This window comes from Sphaeramia orbicularis, chromosome 13, assembly GCF_902148855.1.
Source record: "Sphaeramia orbicularis chromosome 13, fSphaOr1.1, whole genome shotgun sequence".
Taxonomy (NCBI): domain Eukaryota; kingdom Metazoa; phylum Chordata; class Actinopteri; order Kurtiformes; family Apogonidae; genus Sphaeramia; species Sphaeramia orbicularis.
The window spans coordinates 51,295,333-51,315,484 of NC_043969.1; the positions used below are offsets into that span (position 1 = coordinate 51,295,333).

At 38.6% G+C, this 20,152-nt stretch overlaps 1 protein-coding gene across 1 annotated transcript in view; it reads right to left on the reverse strand.

The window, feature by feature from the left end:
- plekhg2 (pleckstrin homology domain containing, family G (with RhoGef domain) member 2) overlaps positions 1-20,152 on the reverse strand; it is a 127,378-nt gene that overhangs the window by 27,261 nt on the left and 79,965 nt on the right. The window contains exons 12-17 of the mRNA XM_030152682.1: positions 16,202-16,235; positions 15,579-15,671; positions 12,323-12,427; positions 11,240-11,278; positions 9,166-9,173; positions 7,504-7,662 (exon numbers count right to left, since the gene is read on the reverse strand). Of these exons, the coding sequence (XP_030008542.1) occupies positions 7,504-7,662; positions 9,166-9,173; positions 11,240-11,278; positions 12,323-12,427; positions 15,579-15,671; positions 16,202-16,235 (438 nt within the window). The remainder of the gene's footprint in view (positions 1-7,503; positions 7,663-9,165; positions 9,174-11,239; positions 11,279-12,322; positions 12,428-15,578; positions 15,672-16,201; positions 16,236-20,152) is intronic.

Sequence of the window (20,152 nt, forward strand, 5' to 3'; positions counted from 1 at the left end):
GAGGGCCAAAAACATCCCCACAGACCCCTCCCACCCCCACCATGGACTGTTCTCGCTGCTGGAAAGAGCTTTCGCAGCCAACAAAGCAGAACAGCCCGGTTCAAAAACAGTTTCTTCCCGTATGCGATAAAACAGCTCAGCTCATTAGAACATTTTCACGTCCTCACCACATAGGACTGTGACACCATGACCTCTGGGCCTTACTGCCACGAGGCTCTGCCTCACATTTTTTTGAACTGTGCAATATTTTTTGAATATATTCAGATATTTATCATTATTTATCTTTTTTTCAAGTTTTTCTATTTTTATTTTTAGTAAGTAAATTTATCCTGTTATATGTCATTGTTCCCGTTGTGCACCGGGCCACTGCATCGTAATTTCATTTTGATGCAAATATTAATGACAAATAAAGTCTGTCTAAGTCTAAGACTGAATCCCAATTCACCCCTTGGCCCCTCCCCCTCCATTTTGCATGTACACGTGAAAGGGTAGTGTTGTCCCGATTCTCAATTAGACAGATTTGGGGGGGGGCTAAGGGGGAGGGGCTGTTTGACCCTTAAAAGGTAGATTTTTTTAGGACCACACTCCAAACACAGGGGTCTGAGAAATCTGCCATGATTCAGTTCCAATCATGGGTCAGATGGAGGTAAACAGCGAAAAAGAGCAGCAGTGACCAAAGAAACACACAAACTAGGGATGCAAATTATCGATTAATCCATTAATCATTAGTTGGTTGACCTTATCGATTGATTAATGATTAATTGATAAGCGGCAATTTTCCTGAGAACCTGAATTTCTTTTTCAATACGGTCACTAAGAATAAAAGCTAAATATTGTTTCTATACTTCATGTCATATTCCTTCATGATCGATTTATTGAACCACTGGACACAGTCAGTGTTTCCTGTGGAATTCATCTGTTGATGTGGTGGTGTGCAATGGGGGGTGCATGCGCGTGCATTTCACTGGTGGGGGGGTGGGGGTGGGGTTACTTGGCCGTACACGTGCAGTTCAGGATGCATGTGTGTTGGTTGGTAACTGCGCGCGTGCTTGCATTACTTTCCGTCCTACTTCTAATACTCTGGGGGTACGGGGTGGTGCAGTTCATGCCCCCGCAGAAGTGAAAGTGAAACTTTTCGCTCATTTATCTTTTCCTCCTGAAGCTTCGCAAACGCCTTACATACCTGTGGCCCGGATCAGGGGCCTGGAGGATGTTTTCAACTTCTGTCTGACTGACCGTGAACTAGACCAACCTCCAGGGAAAACGCTTTGATCCAATACTGACCCTGCATTTGTGTGTTTATTTATTCGGGGGTGCACCACACCCACAAACAGACGGCCGGTCTGTGTTTGGCTCCACCGTGTCCATAAAGACATTCTAACTCATCAATGCCATGATCAGGTTTGATGACCGGCTATCCCAGCCACGGCGTCGCAGCGTGGACAAATTGGCAGCCTTCGGACAGGTGTGGACGGGCAGAAAAGGGCAATTATTTAGAAATGAATGCAACCAGTGTCATGAGGGCATAAGGACCCACAGGCAGACTGGAAGGTACAGGCAAAGGCTCTTTACTGAGCCGAGAAAACAAGGCTCAGAGCATGACCAGACACGAATAATTAAAAAAAAACATAGAGACAGCCAATGCTGCAGATAAAGCAGGCAAGCATGTCAAGCACGCACAAACAAAATACAAAGTCTCACAAGCGTAGGGTGTTCCAGCAGTACGTGAGTGACGGGGGAGTAGGTGGAGGGTGATCCAGGTGAGCATGAGGTGGTAGCAAGAAACAAACCGACAAGGAGAGCAGAGACGACAGAACTGAAACAGTGTCTGGGTGATGAGGACTAGGGCTGTGTATCGGCAAGAATCTGGCGATACAATACAAATCACAATAGTAGGATCACGATACGATATATCACGATATATCATGATACCATCATGATATATATCATGATGTTAAAAGGGCATTTTTTAAAAATGATTATTTCCTTGAAGAATTGAATTACACCAGAAATCTGCACAAATACTAAACACATCTTTGTTTGATCCCAACAAGATCTAATGTTCTATCACAAAATGTTCCTGTGTTCAAACTGAAATTCTGTTTTACAGACATTACAATTTAAGATCCTGTTCAAATGTTCATATTCTATCAGTTCAGAACTAACATCAGAACAGTATTTTAGTTCAATCCCAACAAAGGAACTAACATTATTGAATAAAACAGAGTTCAATAATAATAAATAAAATATAAACAATAAAGAAAAACAAAAACAAAAATGAACCTCCACCATGTCTGCATTTGAATAAATACCTAAAAATATCTATACAGTACTTTTTAATATCGATACAGTATTGTGAAATGAAATATCGCAATATATTGCAGAACCGATATTTTCTTACACCCCTATCCACAAGTTGGATATTTATTGTTGTCTAGGGATGGGCCCTCATGTGAGATGAGGATTCCCTGTCCGCCCTCCAACAGGAACTTTGGGGGAAGTAGGGTGAGAACCCCAATATGGAAGTTCAATGTTGTTCATATCGTTCATAAAATGTTTCACATTTATTATGTTGCAAGTTGCTTGGGTGAACATGTGCATGTAAAAAAATCTAAATAATGGTATATATTAGGCGTGTAATGGTACACAAAATTTTCAGTTCAGTAAGTTTTCCGTTTTGAAAGCCACGGTTTGTTTTTTTTTTTCGGTTTGGTATGGGAAGAAAGAAAACCCCTCAAAATGTTTTTTTATGCATTTATGAATTTTTGAGCATTTTTACCCCAATTTTTGGAGACAATATAATATACAAAAACAGGAATAATAGAATTCTGCTGCTACAAATCAAATAGAAAATAAAATAAATAAAATATTACTAAATGTATTTTAAACATTAGTATTGAACTTTTCCCTGAAAGGTAGTTTTGCACAAACAACAAAAATCTAATCCCAGTTCTGTCCGTTCACATTCTGCATGAAAATAACAACAACAAAATTCCACATGAACTGCAACATTAACAAGAGGACAGACTGGTATTCTGTTTAAACAAACTGAAGAGAAACAGTGACAAGAAAATTAACCAAATTATTTATTTTAGGACAGAGAACAAACTGTTTAGAACACTTTGCGTATTTGTGTGTGTGTGTGTATGTGTATGTGTGTGCGTGCAGGGTGCGATTTGTCAAAAACACAAGGGGGGAGGTTGTTAGAGCCGAGGGGGGAGGGGGCGCAGTTATATACCTGGGGGTGTGGTCCATAACTAACGTAACTAACACTGGCGTGAAACAAAAGGGAAATTTCACATACTTTCAACTTCCAACTCCTGGGTTCTACTCCTCTATTATACAGAGAGAGAGAGAGAGAGAGAGAGAGAGAGAGAGAGAGAGAGAGAGAGACAGAGAGAGAGAGAGAGAGAGAGAGAGAGAGAGAGAGAGAGAGAGAGAGAGAGAGAGAGAGAGAGAGAGAGAGCTAGTGTAAGTGTTTTAGAACTACCATAGTTCATAGGCGGCAAGTGTTTTAGAACTACCATAGTTCATAGGCGGCAAACAACGTTCATCTTATCTACGTCTCTTTTACCTGAACCCGCAGTGATCCCAAACTGGACTGTACTGATGGCAGAGGGTCTTCAGTCTCTTCCTTCCTGGTTCACATCATATTTGTTTTTTTTTTAACCTTATATCAGCTGCTATTTCATATTTCGGGTTAATGTGCGCTCCTTCAATATGTCCGTGTGGAACTTGCGCAGATTTAAAGTTCCGCATTGAATGACGTCTTTAGTTCCTTTTTCTTTTTCTCATCATACTGTGCCGTTTGGGTACAGCTGTGTACCGAACCAAACAGGTGTGTACCGAAACAGTTCGGTTCTGTATGTGGACTGTTACAGGCCTAGTATATAACAGTCTTAAAATACTGTCGCTAAATATAAATGGATTGAATTCACCTGTAAAGAGAGGAAAAGTCATGACAAAACTAAAAAAAGAAAAGGTACAAATAGGGATGTAACGATTACCGGTATAACAATAAACTGCGGTAAAATTGCAGATGGTTAGTATTACCGTTTAAATTCTAATTATCATGATAACTGTTTGATTCCAGAAAAAATGCCTATGTAAAGATCTACTTTTATGTCAAACATTTGAGTATAGTTTTAATTTATTACAATTTTACTTTTCTATACCTAATATCTGGAACCAATATTCACTTTTAAAGTCTTTGAAAAGGTTCGTTAAGCATCATAGTGTTATACAATAAATTAAATACATTTTTTAAATTGGATTTTATTTTTTTTTTTTGTGTTTTTTGCCCTTTTGTGTTTTTATAGTAGGTTAAAGTGAAAAAATAATAGGCAGACGACATAAATGAAGTTGTGCTGAAAAAACAGATCCCAAACATGGGTATAGTAAACACTTGTTTATATAGTATATTGAATGTTTCTGCAACAGAGAGTACATTGTAGGGTGGTCCAACAGTCATGGTAAAAAATAAAGTTTCAGATAACTTCAATTCGAACCCTGCATTAGGTTTTGGCATTCAAAAGATGATTTAGGAAAAGATTTGGAAGAAAAAGGAGATGTTTTAGAGGTTGCACAACTTGCTGGAAGTTTGCTGGAAATGGACTAATTTTGTATTTTCAGCATAGCCAAGCTGACCTGCTAAGAGAAGCAGCAGAACTATCAAAACCAAGGTTTTAGTGCTTCATCTAGCAATATATGTATTAAGTTGGGCTGCTGACATCTGTGGTACTGGAGTGAAGAATTGTTTGGCCTGGCATTCTTCGACTCCAGTGCGACACAAGAGAAGAAGCAGCTGATGGTTCACAACATTATGGAAAACGAAGGGTCAGAGTAGGGATGTAACGATTACCGGTATAACGATAAACCGCGGTAAAATTGCAGATGGTTAGTATTACCGTTTAAATTCGAATTATCATGATAACTGTGTTCGATTACCGCACTTTTAAGGGAAAAAACCCTATGTAAAGATCAGCTTTTATGTCAAATATTTGAGAATAGTTTTAATTTATTACAATTTTAATTTTATATACCTAATATTTGGAACCAATAGTCACTTTAAAAGTCTTTGAAAAGGTTCGTTAAGCATCTGTGTGTTATTTATGCAATAAATTATATACATTTTTCAAATCATATTTTATATGTATTTTTTTTTTCTTTTCTGGCCTTTTGTTTTTATAGTAGGTTAAATTGAAAAAGTAACAGACAGATGATATAAATGAAGTTGTGCTGAAGAAAAGATCCCAAACATGGGTATAGTAAACATTTGTTTATATAGTATATAAAAGCAAAATCAAAAGTACTGAAAAACGGCCTAAATAGGCTCAGACCACTAAGGGTTATTATTGGAATGTTTCTGCAACAGAGAGTACATTATGCTATTATTTTATTTGTTTTTTTTTTTTTGTTGTTGTTTTTCAAAATACAACTCTGTTAAATTATTTCAGTGTGTGTATCAGTACTTTCTGAACATTTTGAGCACACTTTCAACAATACCGCGATAATAATAATAACCGTGATAATTTTGGTCACAATAACCGTGATATGAAATTTTCATATCGTTACATCCCTAGTTCAGAGGTTCCACTAAAGTGATGTGATGTCCTTAATCCATCAGATTGTGAAGGGAAGCAGATCAGTGATTTTGTCCCCACCAGCACCATGTGTTTGTTTGAAACTTTGGATCTGCCACAAACATTCTTCAGAATTCCTCCAGAAGATTGGGCTGATGATGAAGACTTTCAGAAGGCTGATAAAACTGTGCATTCCAGAAAAGTTGTCAATGATGTTGCTGAAAAAGGGGTGGAGCTTATTCAAGACTTCAACTGTAGCCGAACAAAAAATGAAGATCAGAAACAGTACTGGCTCCAAGTTGGCAAAGAACACAGGAACATTTTTTTGTAATTTCAATAAAGCAACAGTGGTTGCTGGACTTTCTAAGTAACATTTTTATGCGAGTTGCAGTTTGATTTTGAGAATAAAATTACAAATTATTCTAATATGCCTTATTCATTTGGCTAGTTGTGTTAGAGTATATAGAGCAATCTGCACCTGTCTGTGCAACCTCTAAATATTAATTAATTTGCATAAAATTTGGACCGAAGTAATTTGGCCAGATATGGAACCAAATGCAGGGTTCTAATTCAGAGAATCTGACAAAAAATTTTTTTGGATCACCCTAGTACATTGTGCCTATTATTTTATTTTTTATTTATTTATTTTTTTTAAATACAACTTGGTTAAATTATTTCAGTGTGTGTGTAAGTACTTTGAGCACAATTTCAACAATACCACAATAATATGACAACCATGATAATTTTGGTCACAGTAACCATGATATGACATTTTCATATGGTTACATCCCCAGGTACAAATTATATTTCTACAAGAGACTCACCTATCTCAAGCAGAACACGAAAAACAAAAAAAATTTGGCTACAGGAATTCATACAACAGTTCATATAAACAAGGAAATAGGAGAGGAGTTGTACTATGAACATCCAATTTGACTAAATTCCTCTGTGGAAAGGAAATCCAAGATAAAGACGGAAGATATGTCATTGTGAAGGGAAAGTTGGAGCTACATCTGTATATAAGAACATCAAGTAAAGGCTGTTGGAAGATATATTGGAGTCCAGACTCTTCATCACCTGCATTCTGACCGACGCACCATCTTGTTTACAGTTTACCCCTAAACAAACTAGCCCTAATTCGCACCTCCCCAACAAATGGACTATTTACAGAGCTAAGAATGATGGAAAGAATGGATAAAGGAAATGTGTTGATATATGTATAACGTACCCAAGCAATGTTGGTTTGTTCATCTTTTGTTGTGTTGTCGGTATATGTGTAAAAAAATTCAATAAAAACTTAAGTGAAAAAATAAATACATAAATTTTATATATATATATATATATATATATATATATAAATATATATATATGTGTGTGTGTGTGTATATATATATATATATATATATATATATATATATATATATATATATATATATATATATATATATGAATGATGTTGATTTACAAATATATTCATTACTATTTTATATTACCCCTCTGTCTCCTACTAAATTATAAACTGATGTGGTTCCTGGTGTGTCCACACATACTGCACCATGTTAGGTTTAAACTCTTCTTCTTCGCTTGTTGTAACGTTCATCAACATCATTTGTTTTTTTTAATTCAGGTGATTCTAGTTGCGGAAAAAGGTCTTTCCATTAAAGCTTTGATATACCAGTTGCGCTACGCCCAAAAAACCACCTCTTGCCAACACAAAAATTTTTAATCGAAAAACAAGAGTTTGGGTGAAATTGTCGTTTTTCCATTAGGTAAATTTTTATGTGCAAGTTATACTCACACAATTTGAGGGTCAATGGAAGAGCGACTACTGACTGCTACGGTCCATGAATATTGACCAGTGAACGGATCCACGCACTCGTCTTTGGACGGTGGGAGGAGCCCACAGAACCCACTGACGTACCTCCTCCTCCTGGTTGGCTTTGAGTGGCGGCAGGGGCGTGGTCCGGGCGGGTTCAGTCCGCTCCGCCTCCACCTCGATGACGGATGAGGCCAGGGTGCTGCTGCTTCCTGCTGAGCCAAGACTGTCAGCCTGACACAGCTCGCCCTCGCTGCCCGCTGCCTGCACAAAACCAAACAAACCCAACGGAAAGGTCAAGAACATTAAACTGGTTTAAATCTGAAGCACAAACATCTGACAGAGGCTTCACTGAGAAGTACATACTGGAGAAAGGTCTGCTCTAATACAGTGGATTTAACCCTCTGGTGTCCAGGTGAGTATATTAAACACACTTTAACCCTCTGGTGTCCAGGTGAGTATATTAAACACACTTTAACCCGCCGGTGTCCAGGTGAGTATATTAAACACACTTTAACCCTCCGGTGTCCAGGTGAGTATATTAAACACACTTTAACTCTCCGGTGTCCAGGTGAGTATATTAAACACACTTTAACCCTCCGGTGTCCAGGTGAGTATATTAAACACACTTTAACCCTCCGGTGTCCAGGTGAGTATATTAAACACACTTTAACCCTCCGGTGTCCAGGTGAGTATATTAAACACACTTTAACCCGCCGGTGTCCAGGTGAGTATATTAAACACACTTTAACCCTCCGGTGTCCAGGTGAGTGTATTAAACACACTTTAACCCTCCGGTGTCCAGGTGAGTATATTAAACACACTTTAACCCTCCGGTGTCCAGGTGAGTATATTAAACACACTTTAACTCTCCGGTGTCCAGGTGAGTATATTAAACACACTTTAACCCTCCGGTGTCCAGGTGAGTGTATTAAACACACTTTAACCCTCCGGTGTCCAGGTGAGTATATTAAACACACTTTAACCCTCCAGTGTCCAGGTGAATATATTAAACACACTTTAACCCTCCGGTGTCCAGGTGAGTATATTAAACGCACTTTAACCCTCTGGTGTCCTGGTTAGTATATTAAACGCACTTTAACCCTCCGGTGTCCAGGTGAGTATATTAAACACACTTTCCACTTCCTGTTATTAAAACTCAGATTATTTTACAGTTTGTTTTTGGTCTGGATTCAACAGTTGTTCATTTGTGTCTGATTGTTTAAATTCTGATCCATCCACTACAGCCATCCCATAATAAACAGTGTTAAGTTCCTACACTAACACCCTTCTACCAAGTGAGTACAAAATACACACTGACACATTTAACATTTGACCTAGAACCAAAAATAATAATATGAACCAGTGTTGGTGTGAATCCCTGACAGATGACAGGAGGAACTAATAAAAAAATTAAAAAATAATACAATTTATATGAAGAATATTGAAATAAAAAAATTTTTTTGCGTTTTTTTGCATCAAAAATATGATTTATTTCTGTTACAAACATGTCACTTTAAAGGGTTAAAAATATGACAGTTATTGAATATTTGGTATTTTTGTTTATGGATCAATTTGATGAAATTAAAAAAAATGTTAAAAAGTTCAAAACAAACTGTATGAAACCAAGGGTTAATTTTCCAAATGAGAACAAATTGTAATAATGGATGTTTTTTTTTTTCTGATTGATTCCTCAATAAATAAAACTGACAGGTAAACAATGAATCAAAAACTATTCAAAAAGAGCAGGAGGAAACTGTGTCTTACCTTCAGAGCTGCAGGATTACCCAGCATTCACAGCAGATGGAGGCAGAAAGAAAGACGTTATCGACATATAAACGGTAGTTCATCAGCATTTACGCTAAAACCAAAAATACGAGCCTTTTCAAGCAATTACATCCAAATTCATCTGCATACGTTAGAGCACAGCTGTCACATACGTGTCAAAAATTACACCCAAGACATTAACAATCGTTATTATGACGTCGTAGAAAACATCTACATACAGATTTTTAATTTAAATTTTGTGTTCCGTTTAGAAACTAAAAATGGTCTCTGACTGGATCCGGTTTGTACAATGGCGTATTAGGCCGCATTGGAAAAATATAAACACGTCACTGCGAGAATAAAATCATAGTTAAAAAAACAAAAAAACATATTTAACAAACACAGTGTTGTACTCTTATGAAATTAAAGTCATAATATTTTGAAAATAAATTCTCAACAGTGTGATAAAAGCCATCTTTTACAAATCTTAAGCCTTAATCCTTGTTGATGACAGTTTCCAGTTACAGCGAACGCAAACAAATGACGCATCAACTTTCACTTCTGTTGGAGCGGACAACTAATGCTAATGTGTTGATGGTGGGCGGGGCTAATTGGCTCAGTATTTGGTGGGTGGGGCTAATAGGCTCAGTATTTAGCCTTTGTGCATAAACCCCAAATGAAAGTAGAACCTCATAAAATGTTCCAAGTTCTACATAATGCGACGAGTGGGTATGACTTTATTTTCGTATATTACAATATTTTTCCCGCTTGTTTTTAAATTACGGCATTATTCTCATAATATTACGACTTCATTCTCATAAAATTCTGACTATTTTTGTATTCAACTTTATTCTCATAAAATTATGTGTTTTATCTCAGTATTTTACAACTTTATTCTTGTAAATTAGGATATTTTTCCCACTTGTTTTTAAATTACGTTATTCTCATAATACTACGACTTCATTCTCGTAAAATTCTGACTCTTTTTGTATTCGACTTTATTCTCATTAAATTATGCGTTTTATCTCAATATTTTATGACTTTATTGTCGTAAATTATATTTTCCTGCCTTTTTTAAAATTACGATGTTATTCTCATAATATTACGACTTTATTCTTGCAAAATTATGACTCTTTTTGTATTCGACTTTATTCTCATAAAATTATGTTTTATCTCAATAATTTACGACTTTTTTCTCGTAAATTATGATATTTTTTCTGCCTGTTTTAAAATTACGATGTTATTCTCATTAGATTACAACTTCATTCTTGAAAAAATTCACTCTTTATGTATTTGACTTTATTTCACATAAAATTGTGTTTTATCTCAATATTTTACGACTTAATTCTCGTAAATTATGATATTTTTCCTGCCTGTTTTTAAATTACAATATTATTTTCATAATATAAGGCCTTTGTTCTGGCAAAATTTTGACTCATTTTGTATTCGACTTCACTCTCATAAAATTGTGTTTTATCTCAATATTTTACGACTTTATTCTCATAAATTATGATATTTTTCCTGCCTGTTTTTAAATTACAACATTCTCTCATAATATTACGACTTTGTTGTGGTAAAATTATGACTTTTTGTATTTGACTTTATTTCACATAAAATTATGTGCTTTATCTCAATATTTTACAACTTCATTCACATAAATTATGTTTTTCCCACCTGTTTTTAAATTCCGATGTTATTCTCTTAATCTTTATGACTTCATTCTCGTAAAATTATGACTCTTTTTGTATTCAACTCTAGTCTCATAAATTATGACATTTTTCCCTCCTGTTTTTAAATTACGACGTTAATCTCATAACATTACGGCTTCATTCTGGTAAAATTATGACTCTTTTTATATTCGACTTTATTTAACATAAAATCACAGGTTTTATCTCCATATTTTGCGACCTTATTCTCGTAGTGACAGGTGTTTTTATTGTTTTTTACGTGGCCCTAATCCGCCGTCGTCGGTTTGTTCTGCATCAACAGACAAAAGCAGATCCTGAACAGAGAAGCTGAAGGGAACATGTGTCCAAACACTTGGATTTGATGGATTTAAAGGAGGTCTTCTCACCACCAGGATGAAATGCAGCTTCGATGTCTTTGGCCGGAGCTGAAATGAAAACAGAGCCAATGCAAACCTCAGTAAACAGAACACACTTCCATGGAACGCTGGCTCCGGAGGAAAGATCTACAGTTCAGTTACACACTTGTTTATTGAAATCACTCCATCCTCCTTTCACTGTTATCTGATCAGGTCATCAGTCATCAGTAGTTGTTCTAATCCAGGGCTCAAACACAAAAACACCAACGCCACAGAGTCCAAACCCCTCCCCACCCCCCCACGGGACAAGAAATGGAAACACTGAACATTAACGATTAAGGACGTTAAATACAGCTCAATATGATGGAAAAGTGGATCAAAACCAGTTAAAAAAACAGCAGAATAACCTATAAATAATAATAATAACCAACTTTTCCTTTCGTTTTAGGTGAAAAAAGTAAAATTACATGAAAATATTTACCTTTATAAACTATCTTTAATTGCAAAAAATGTGAATAAACTAAAAACCATGAGAGTTAATAAAGTGGAATTTAATAATATACAGAGGCTGAGAAGGGCCATGGATTGCAGATTATTTTAGGGTCATTATCTTGTGATAATGAATTAACTGATTTGTTATCAGGGATGAATTAGTGAAATGCAAAAATTACACTGAATATATTATCAATCATGTTAGTTCAGGTTCTACATTCAGACCAGTATGATCTAAAGTGGATCAGAACCAGGACAATAAGAACAGAATCAACTAGAGATAATGACAAATACAGACTATTGTTTTTGTTTTAGTGCAAAACAAAAGCAAAATTACATCAAAAAAGTCTTTACATTTAGAAACAATCTTTATAACAAAAAATGTGAATAATCTGAACAAATATGAACATGAAATGTCTAAAGAGAAATGTAATTGGACCAACATTCTTGCCTGTTATTAAATGTCATTTTGTTATTAAATTATTATTATTATTATTATTATTATTATTATTATTATTATTATTATTATTATTTGTATGTTTGTACCTGACTGCCTCCTGCTTCGTCTGTACGACTGCAGGTTTATTATTATTATTATTATTATTTTGTGTATGTTTGTACCTGACTGCCTCCTGCTTCGTCTGTACGTCTGCAGGTTTCCGTCCAGTAACAGCGGTAAACTCTTCCTGGATTTCTCAGGTGTGTACATGAGCAGCTCTGGAGGTTCTGGAGGAAAAAACACACAATCCACATGTGAACAGAGTCCAGACCATCAGGAGCAAGTCCACCAGGGACTAGATTCAGAGGCGGATGGATCTACATGTGCTGTTCTAATGTTTGAATACGACCACATATCAATGCACTGAAATACAACAGATGAAACCGTTCATCCACTTAAATCCATTCCAGTTTTCCTGAGCCAAAGCCTGGTTTTCCTTAATTTCGTTGCCGTTAAACGTTGGTTCCACTGTTGTGTTTCACAGTTGGAACCAAATCCAGTCAGTGTTGGAGGTCAAATATCCGACTGGTCCAGATCAGTCTGTTTATCTGGAATAAATAACTGAATAAATGCACAGAATTCATGTCCGAGCTGTTTGTTTCAAAGCAGTCACAACATATTAATCACTAAACTGTTCAATAATGTCATTAACTTTATTTAACAATTAAATATTAGGTGAAAAATATCAAAAAAGATTTAAATAAAGTGAATTAAAAATGAGAAAATCACTTACACTAAATTCCTCAAAATCTACTCATTGTTTATTTTTGACTAAAATTGGTTAAAAATGAATTGATAAAAGAATGAAATCTGTTCGATTCACTTTAATATTTGTCAAAATGAAATTTAGCCTATTTTTAAATTAAATATGACTTTTATTTACTAAGAATTAATTCAATCAAGAGCTCAAACAATTAATTAATCAACTCAAATCAATAAAAAGATTATTTAATTACAATTTTCCTAAATTGAAGCTTCATTATCTATGTCTATAAATATTCTCATATTTATTTTAATACTGTTGTTATTTATATATACATTTATTTTTCTATATCCTTTCACATTTATGCTTTTTGTGGTTGCAGTTTCAGTTGTTTGTCTTTTTCACATTTTTCATGTATTTTTTCACTGATTCAAATAATCATTTAATCAAATGGAGGAAAATAATCAATTACAAAAATACTGAATCACCTCAACTGTACTACATGTCAGTACAAATACTAATACTAACTAGTACTCATTAGTAGTAACTAATACTAACACTAACTATTACTAACTAATATTAATACTAGTACTAACTAATAGAGAGTATGCATATACGTCACTTCCCCCTCAGGCCACGCCCCTCTCAGTCAGACTGAGTGTCTTAAACCGACCTGCTCAACATGACAGAGTACAGCAGTAAACAGCCAGAGAAAAGGGAACATGTGAAATCTGAAATTAAATGAAGGACAGTTGGACTGGACATGGATCTGTACGAGCTACCAAAGAACAAGTGGTCCATGAACACTGACATGTGGACACAAATGGAGGATCCAGACCTGATCCAGGGGGGAGGGGATCAGCGCTATTTGGACCTGAAACAAAGACCGCGAGCGAGCGAGCGTCTGTCTGTCTGTCTCTTTCTGTCTTTCTTTCTTTCTTATCCCATGGCCCACAGCAACTTCACCCCCACAGAGCATGAGATGAGGCGCAAGCTGCGGGCCGTGGACCCAAGGAAGGCGACTGGACCTGATGGCGTCTCGGGATGTGTACTGAAGGACTGTGCGGACCAGCTGGCTGGAGTCTTCACAAGGATTTCTAACCAGTCCCTGGCCCAGTCCACTGTCCCACCCTGCCTGAAGTCCTCCACCATTGTCCCCCTGCCCAAGAAACCTCACATCTCCAGCCTCAACGACTACCGACCAGTCGCTCTCACCCCGGTGGTGATGAAATGCTTTGAAAAGCTGGTCCGGGGTCACATTACAGCCCTCCTACCAAAAGGCTTGGACTCACACCAGTTTGCATACAGGGCTAATAGATCCACAGAGGACGCCGTAGCTACAGCCCTCCATGCTGCACTGTCCCACCGTGAGCAGCAGGGGAGCTATATGCGGATGCTCTCTGTGGACTATAGCTCTGCATTCAATACCATCCTTCCTCACAAACTGGTGAGTAAACTGGAGGACCTGGGCATCCCACACCCCACTTGCAGGTGGATCAACAGCTTCCTCACTGGTCGAAACCAGAGGGTGAGAGTAGGCCATTCCACATCTACGGCCCTCAGCCTCAGCACCGGCTCCCCCCAAGGGCTGCGTGTTGAGCCCCCTGCTGTACAATCTCTACACGCATGACTGCACCCCCGCTCATCACAACAACGTCATAGTGAAGTTCGCGGATGACACTACAGTAGTGGGGCTCATCTCTGGGGGGGCTGAGTCTGCCTATAGAGATGAGGTTGAACATCTGGCAGCGTGGTGCAGTGAGAACAACCTGCTCCTGAATACATCAAAGACCAAGGAGCTGGTGATCGACTACAGGAGGAAAAAAACTGACATTCCACCACTTATCATCAGCGGGGACTGTGTGGAAAGGGTGTGGGACTTCTGCTTCTTGGGTGACCACATTGAGGAGGGCCTGACCTGGAGTGTGAACAGCTGGAAGGTGCTGAAGAAGGCCCAGCAGAGACTGCACTTCCTGAGGGTGCTCAGAAAGAATATCACACAGAGACTGCTGGTGTCCTTCTACCGGTGCTCCATACAGAGCATGTGAACAGACTGTGTGTGTGTGTGGTTCACCAGCTGCACAGCAGCCCAGAGGAAAGCACTCCAGAGGGTTATTAACACAGTACAGAAGATCATCGGTTGCCCCCTCCCCTCACTGGACGATCTTCACAGTGCCCGCTGTGTCAAAAATGCACAGAGCATTGTGAAGGACACCTCTCACCTTGGACACTCCATATTCCAATTGCTGCCATCAGGCAGACGATACAGGACTATCAGATCACGAACAAACAGACTCAAAAACAGTTTTTACCCAACAGCAATAACCACCCTCAATGCCATAAAAAGCAGTCTGTAACATAACACATATATACAGTAATGGAGATTGTGCAATGATTGAATGAATGGCTGAGTGTTTGTTTGTTTTTATTTTTGTAATTATTTATTTACTATTGTGATGTTTGTGTCTGTGTTGTTGTAGCTGTTTTTATTATGCACTGACTGGTGGACACATTTTAATTTTGTTGTACATGCTTCATGTTACAATGACAATAAAGACTATTCTATTCTATCTATCTATCTATCTATCTATACTAGTACTAACTAATATTAATAGTAACTAGTGCTAACAAATACTAATACGGGTCCTAATACTAGTCCTAGTCCTAACCCTGACCTGACTGGCGCCGTCCTCTGTGGAAGCCGTGGATGTCGTCGAGTCGAGGTGAAGCTGAACTCTGCTTCAGGTCGTCCTGGTCGAACTGAGGAGCTGAAACAGGAAGTGATGTCATCAGATTAGAACCACATCATGTGACCACTTGACACTCATTTAAACGGAAAGAAAATGTAAAAATACTATAAAAGCAAACCTGAGTAAAAGCACTTATAAACACACACACGACATGTATTAACCCTTCTTTATCCGTCCACAGATCTCCTTTAATCACCTACAGCCCATAATATGCACAGGGTCCAAATAATGTTCAAATGTTTTTCATACAGTTGGTTTTTAATTTTAACATTTTTTTTGTATTTCATCAACTTGAGTCATCAACAAAAATATCAAATACTCAATAACTGTCATATTTTAACCCTTTAAATGACATGTTTGTAACAGAAACGAAACGTATATTTTGATGCAAAAAACACAAAAAAACTTTCCAATATTCAATATAAACATTGTATTAATTGTGTGTTTCGCAGCGTGTTGGTGTTTTCTGCAGCGTGTTGGTGTTTTTTGCAGCCGGTTGGTGTTTTTTTGCAGTGTGTTGGTGTTTTTTGCAGCATGTTTTGACTCACATGGACAGAAGTTGTCTCCCAGGACTTGTCTGGCCTGAAAACAATTAAACAGTCAGTTTCATTTGACACAAAATAATGTAACATCAGTTAAATTGTTGAAAAAGAGGATTGATGAACCTGAACCTGAACCTGAACCTTTGTGACTTTGGCTGAAAACCGTCCAGAACCAGATAAGCTGCCTCTTTATCTAAACACCATTTCTGAAGAAAACATTTGTTTTACGATTTACATGGGCCCAATATCTGTTCTGTTTTTACAAATTAATAGAATTCTGTGGAAAAACAACAGCTTTTATTTCATTGGAAGCATGAAACTGTTCCAAGTGCATGATGGGAAACCAAGGAGACCTGAACAACAAACGATGAAAACAACTGTAACTGTACCAAAGATTCAACAGAACATCAGATGTTTTCATCTGTTTTCTGTCTCAGACCGTCGTATGTTTGGGTTTGGTCGGTTTTGTTCCAGTTGATGAATGTTGTCACCTTTGTTCGTTGTTTTTTTAATCTTTTTCAAATTATGGTTTTAAATAAAATGTTTTCTTTAATTTTCTGATATTTTTCTGTTTTTACCTCAGCTTCAACTAAGAAACAAGGGACAGTTTGGTCTGGGTCTCTTTTGGTTCTGGTCTAGTCTGGTTCTGGTTGTTACTCTGGTCTGGTTCTGATCTGGTCTGGTTCTGGTTCTGATCTGATCAAGTCTGGTTCTTTGTCTGGTTCTGTTCTAGTTCTTATCTGATCTAGTGTGGTTCAGATCTGGTTCTGGTTTTGGTCTGGTTGTGGTTCTGTTCTGATCTGGTCTGGTCTAGGGTTGGATCTCCTGGACATGGACATGTGAAGGACCATCTCTGGACCTGGGACATTGAACTGATCGCCGTGGGAACACACCCGTATGATCTCCAGACAGAGTTCATGTCCACCGTGGTGGTCACCGTGTACATCCCCCCATCAGCTGATGCAGCGGTGGTCTGTGATGTCATCAGCTCCACCGCTGCTAAACTACAGACTGAACACCTGGACGCATTCATGTTCACCTGCTGATGGTTCCTCGCATCTGTTTTAGCACATGGAATGACAGGTCTTTTAAAGCTGTCGCACTGCGTCTATGGAATGACCTGCTTCTACACTTACGGTCCATGGACTCTATAGAGAGTTTGAAAAAACACCTCAAAACACTCCTGTTCAAGCAGGCTTTTGAATTTCCCAACTGACTCAGGGCTGCTACAAACTGACTGCACTTTATGTATTTATCATATTGTAACTGTATTTTAATTGTATTTTATTATGTTTTAATGGTATTTTAATTGTATTTTATTTGTTCCACTGTGAGGACCACACCTGGACGGTGGAGGAACCAAAGAGAGGACCACACCTGGATGGTGGAGGAACCACTGACAGGACCACACCTGGATGGTGGAGGAACCACTGAGAGGACCACACCTGGACGGTGGAGGAACCACTGAGAAGACCACACCTGGACAGTGGAGGAACCACTGAGAGGACCACACCTGGACGGTGGAGGAACCACTGAGAAGACCACACCTGGACAGTGGAGGAACCACTGAGAGGACCACACCTGGACGGTGGAGGAACCACTGAGAAGACCACACCTGGACGGTGGAGGAACCACTGAGAGGACCACACCTGGATGGTGGAGGAACCACTGAGAAGACCACACCTGGACGGTGGAGGAACCACTGAGAAGACCACACCTGGACGGTGGTCATTCAAGATGGCTTCTACTTCACACAGTGCTGTTGACAGAGTTTCATCGTCCAGTGTTTGCTGTTTTAGAACTGGTGTGAGGATCTTTTTGACTAATCTGATCAGTCTCTCCCAGATGCCACCGTGGTGGACACCAAAAGGAGGGTTAACAATCCATTTTACTCCCTCTGTTAGAAATGTGTTTTGAATCTTCTGATGATTCAACTCTTTCCAAGCCTCCTGTAGTTCCTTTTGTGCTCCAACAAAGTTTGTCCCATAGTCAGTCCTGATACTTACAACTGGTCCTGTTCTGCAGATGAATCTGCGTATGGCACTTATGCACGAGTCGGTGCTTAGGAAGCTCGCCATCTCCAGGTGAACAGCTCGATGGACCAGGCAGGTGAAGATGACCCCCCACCGTTTCACCTGAGCTCAACCTCTCATCACTTCAATGGGACTGAAGTAGTCAATGCCAAGATGACTAAACGGCAGTAGGTCTGGATACAAACGTTCCTTTAGAAGATTCACCATTTTCTGTCCTCCCGGTCTTGCTTGCATGCGTCTGCAAAATACACACTTTCTAATGATTTTCCTGGCTAAGGAGTTTGAATGAGGAAGCTAAAACTTTGGACTTGGCCTGGAAAGCATATGGCTTCTTCCTGAGTGCCCGACTTGATGATGGATGCGTTGCAGGATGAGGTTAGACATATGAGAACCTTTAGGAAGAATAATTGGATTCCTCTGGTGCACAGGATTGCACTTCTGTTTACCCCCTACTGTCAGGATACCATTATCAAGAACTGGATCCAATTTGTGGATGCTGCGTCTTGAATTGAGGGTTTTGCCATTTTCCAGGGAAGTGATTTCGTGGCTGAAGTAGCGTCTTTGTTCAAAACAAACGATAGCCTTTGCCTCCTGCAGATCCTCTACTGATAGATTTTGCATCCCTTACTCATCTTTCAGTTTTTTTCATCTTTGAAGACACAAGTGTCTGACTCTTTCTTAACTGACTTAGCAGCTGAAGTTAGTTTTAGTTTAGTTTTTTTGATATCTTTTATCTTCGTATTCACATAAATCCCAGACAGGACTCTGCTGCTTTCTCCCAACTTTAGCATCCATGTTTCCAGGTAGAGTGGGGATGAGAAGACGACTCTAAACGACAAGTGATGGACCGTGCTGTACGGTGCCACCAGATAAAATTGCTTGAGCAAAATAAATTGATTTCAGATTCAGGTTCAAGTTTGTCATTTCAGCATATAAAAAATACACAGAAACGAAATATTGTACTCAGGTCCCCGAATGTCAGCAGCATTTAGTCAATAGTGCAAATTACTGATAAAATAATCAAATATTGATACATAATAGCAATAACAATAACAATAACCCCCCCTTAAAAATGACCTACAAATAACTAAAAAGTTTTATTTATAAAGTGCACAGCAGTAAAGTGCCAATTTAAAGTGCATTCCAGGCTCAAGTCCAGCAAGAGTTTATCATTCCAGCTGCGTCTGGATAAAAGCTGTTTCAGAGTCTGGTGGTCTGTGCTTGGATATGCCGCAGTCTCCTGCCTGATGGGAGACAGGTAAAAAGTCCATGTGCAGGGTGGGTGGTATCATCCATGATGTTCTGGGCTGTTTTCCTGCACCTGCTGGTCTACTGAGGTTTTGCACAAACGTCACATGATCACATGGTTTTCTGTTTACTATGCCATATTGGTAGGCAAGCTTTCCTTGGATCGTACAGCGTGTTAAACGATGGACCTGCTAAACTCCTGTGAGCCGTTTATAACTTAGCTTTCACTAATTATAAGTTAGGCATACAGACCGCTCGCTTCCATTGGTGGCAGCGGTGGTTCTGTTCTGCCGACCGCTGTTTATAGTTATTACCACGGTTAGCGTAGCTTCTCAGTATAGTTAGCCTGCGTGCCTGTTGAGTGGCGTGGAAAAAAAGAATAGTCATCATGTGGTACAGTGATGCAGACCCCTTTAAACCTACCAGGAGGGCTTCCCCTGACCTATCACCCTATAGAGACAGAGTGATTGTGGCTCTACCTGCTCCCTTTGCCAGTGAAGCAGCTGAAAGTGGCAGTCGTAGCTACGGCGGGCGACATGGCTGAGTTCAGCGGGGAGCTGGTGACAATACTCCCCACCCGTCTGTGACAGTCTGCTTTTCTACTATGGGACAGCCTTCCCTATGCGGTCAAGTAAAATTATGTGGCTGTGAAAGAGAAGATGAGATCGGCTTTTGA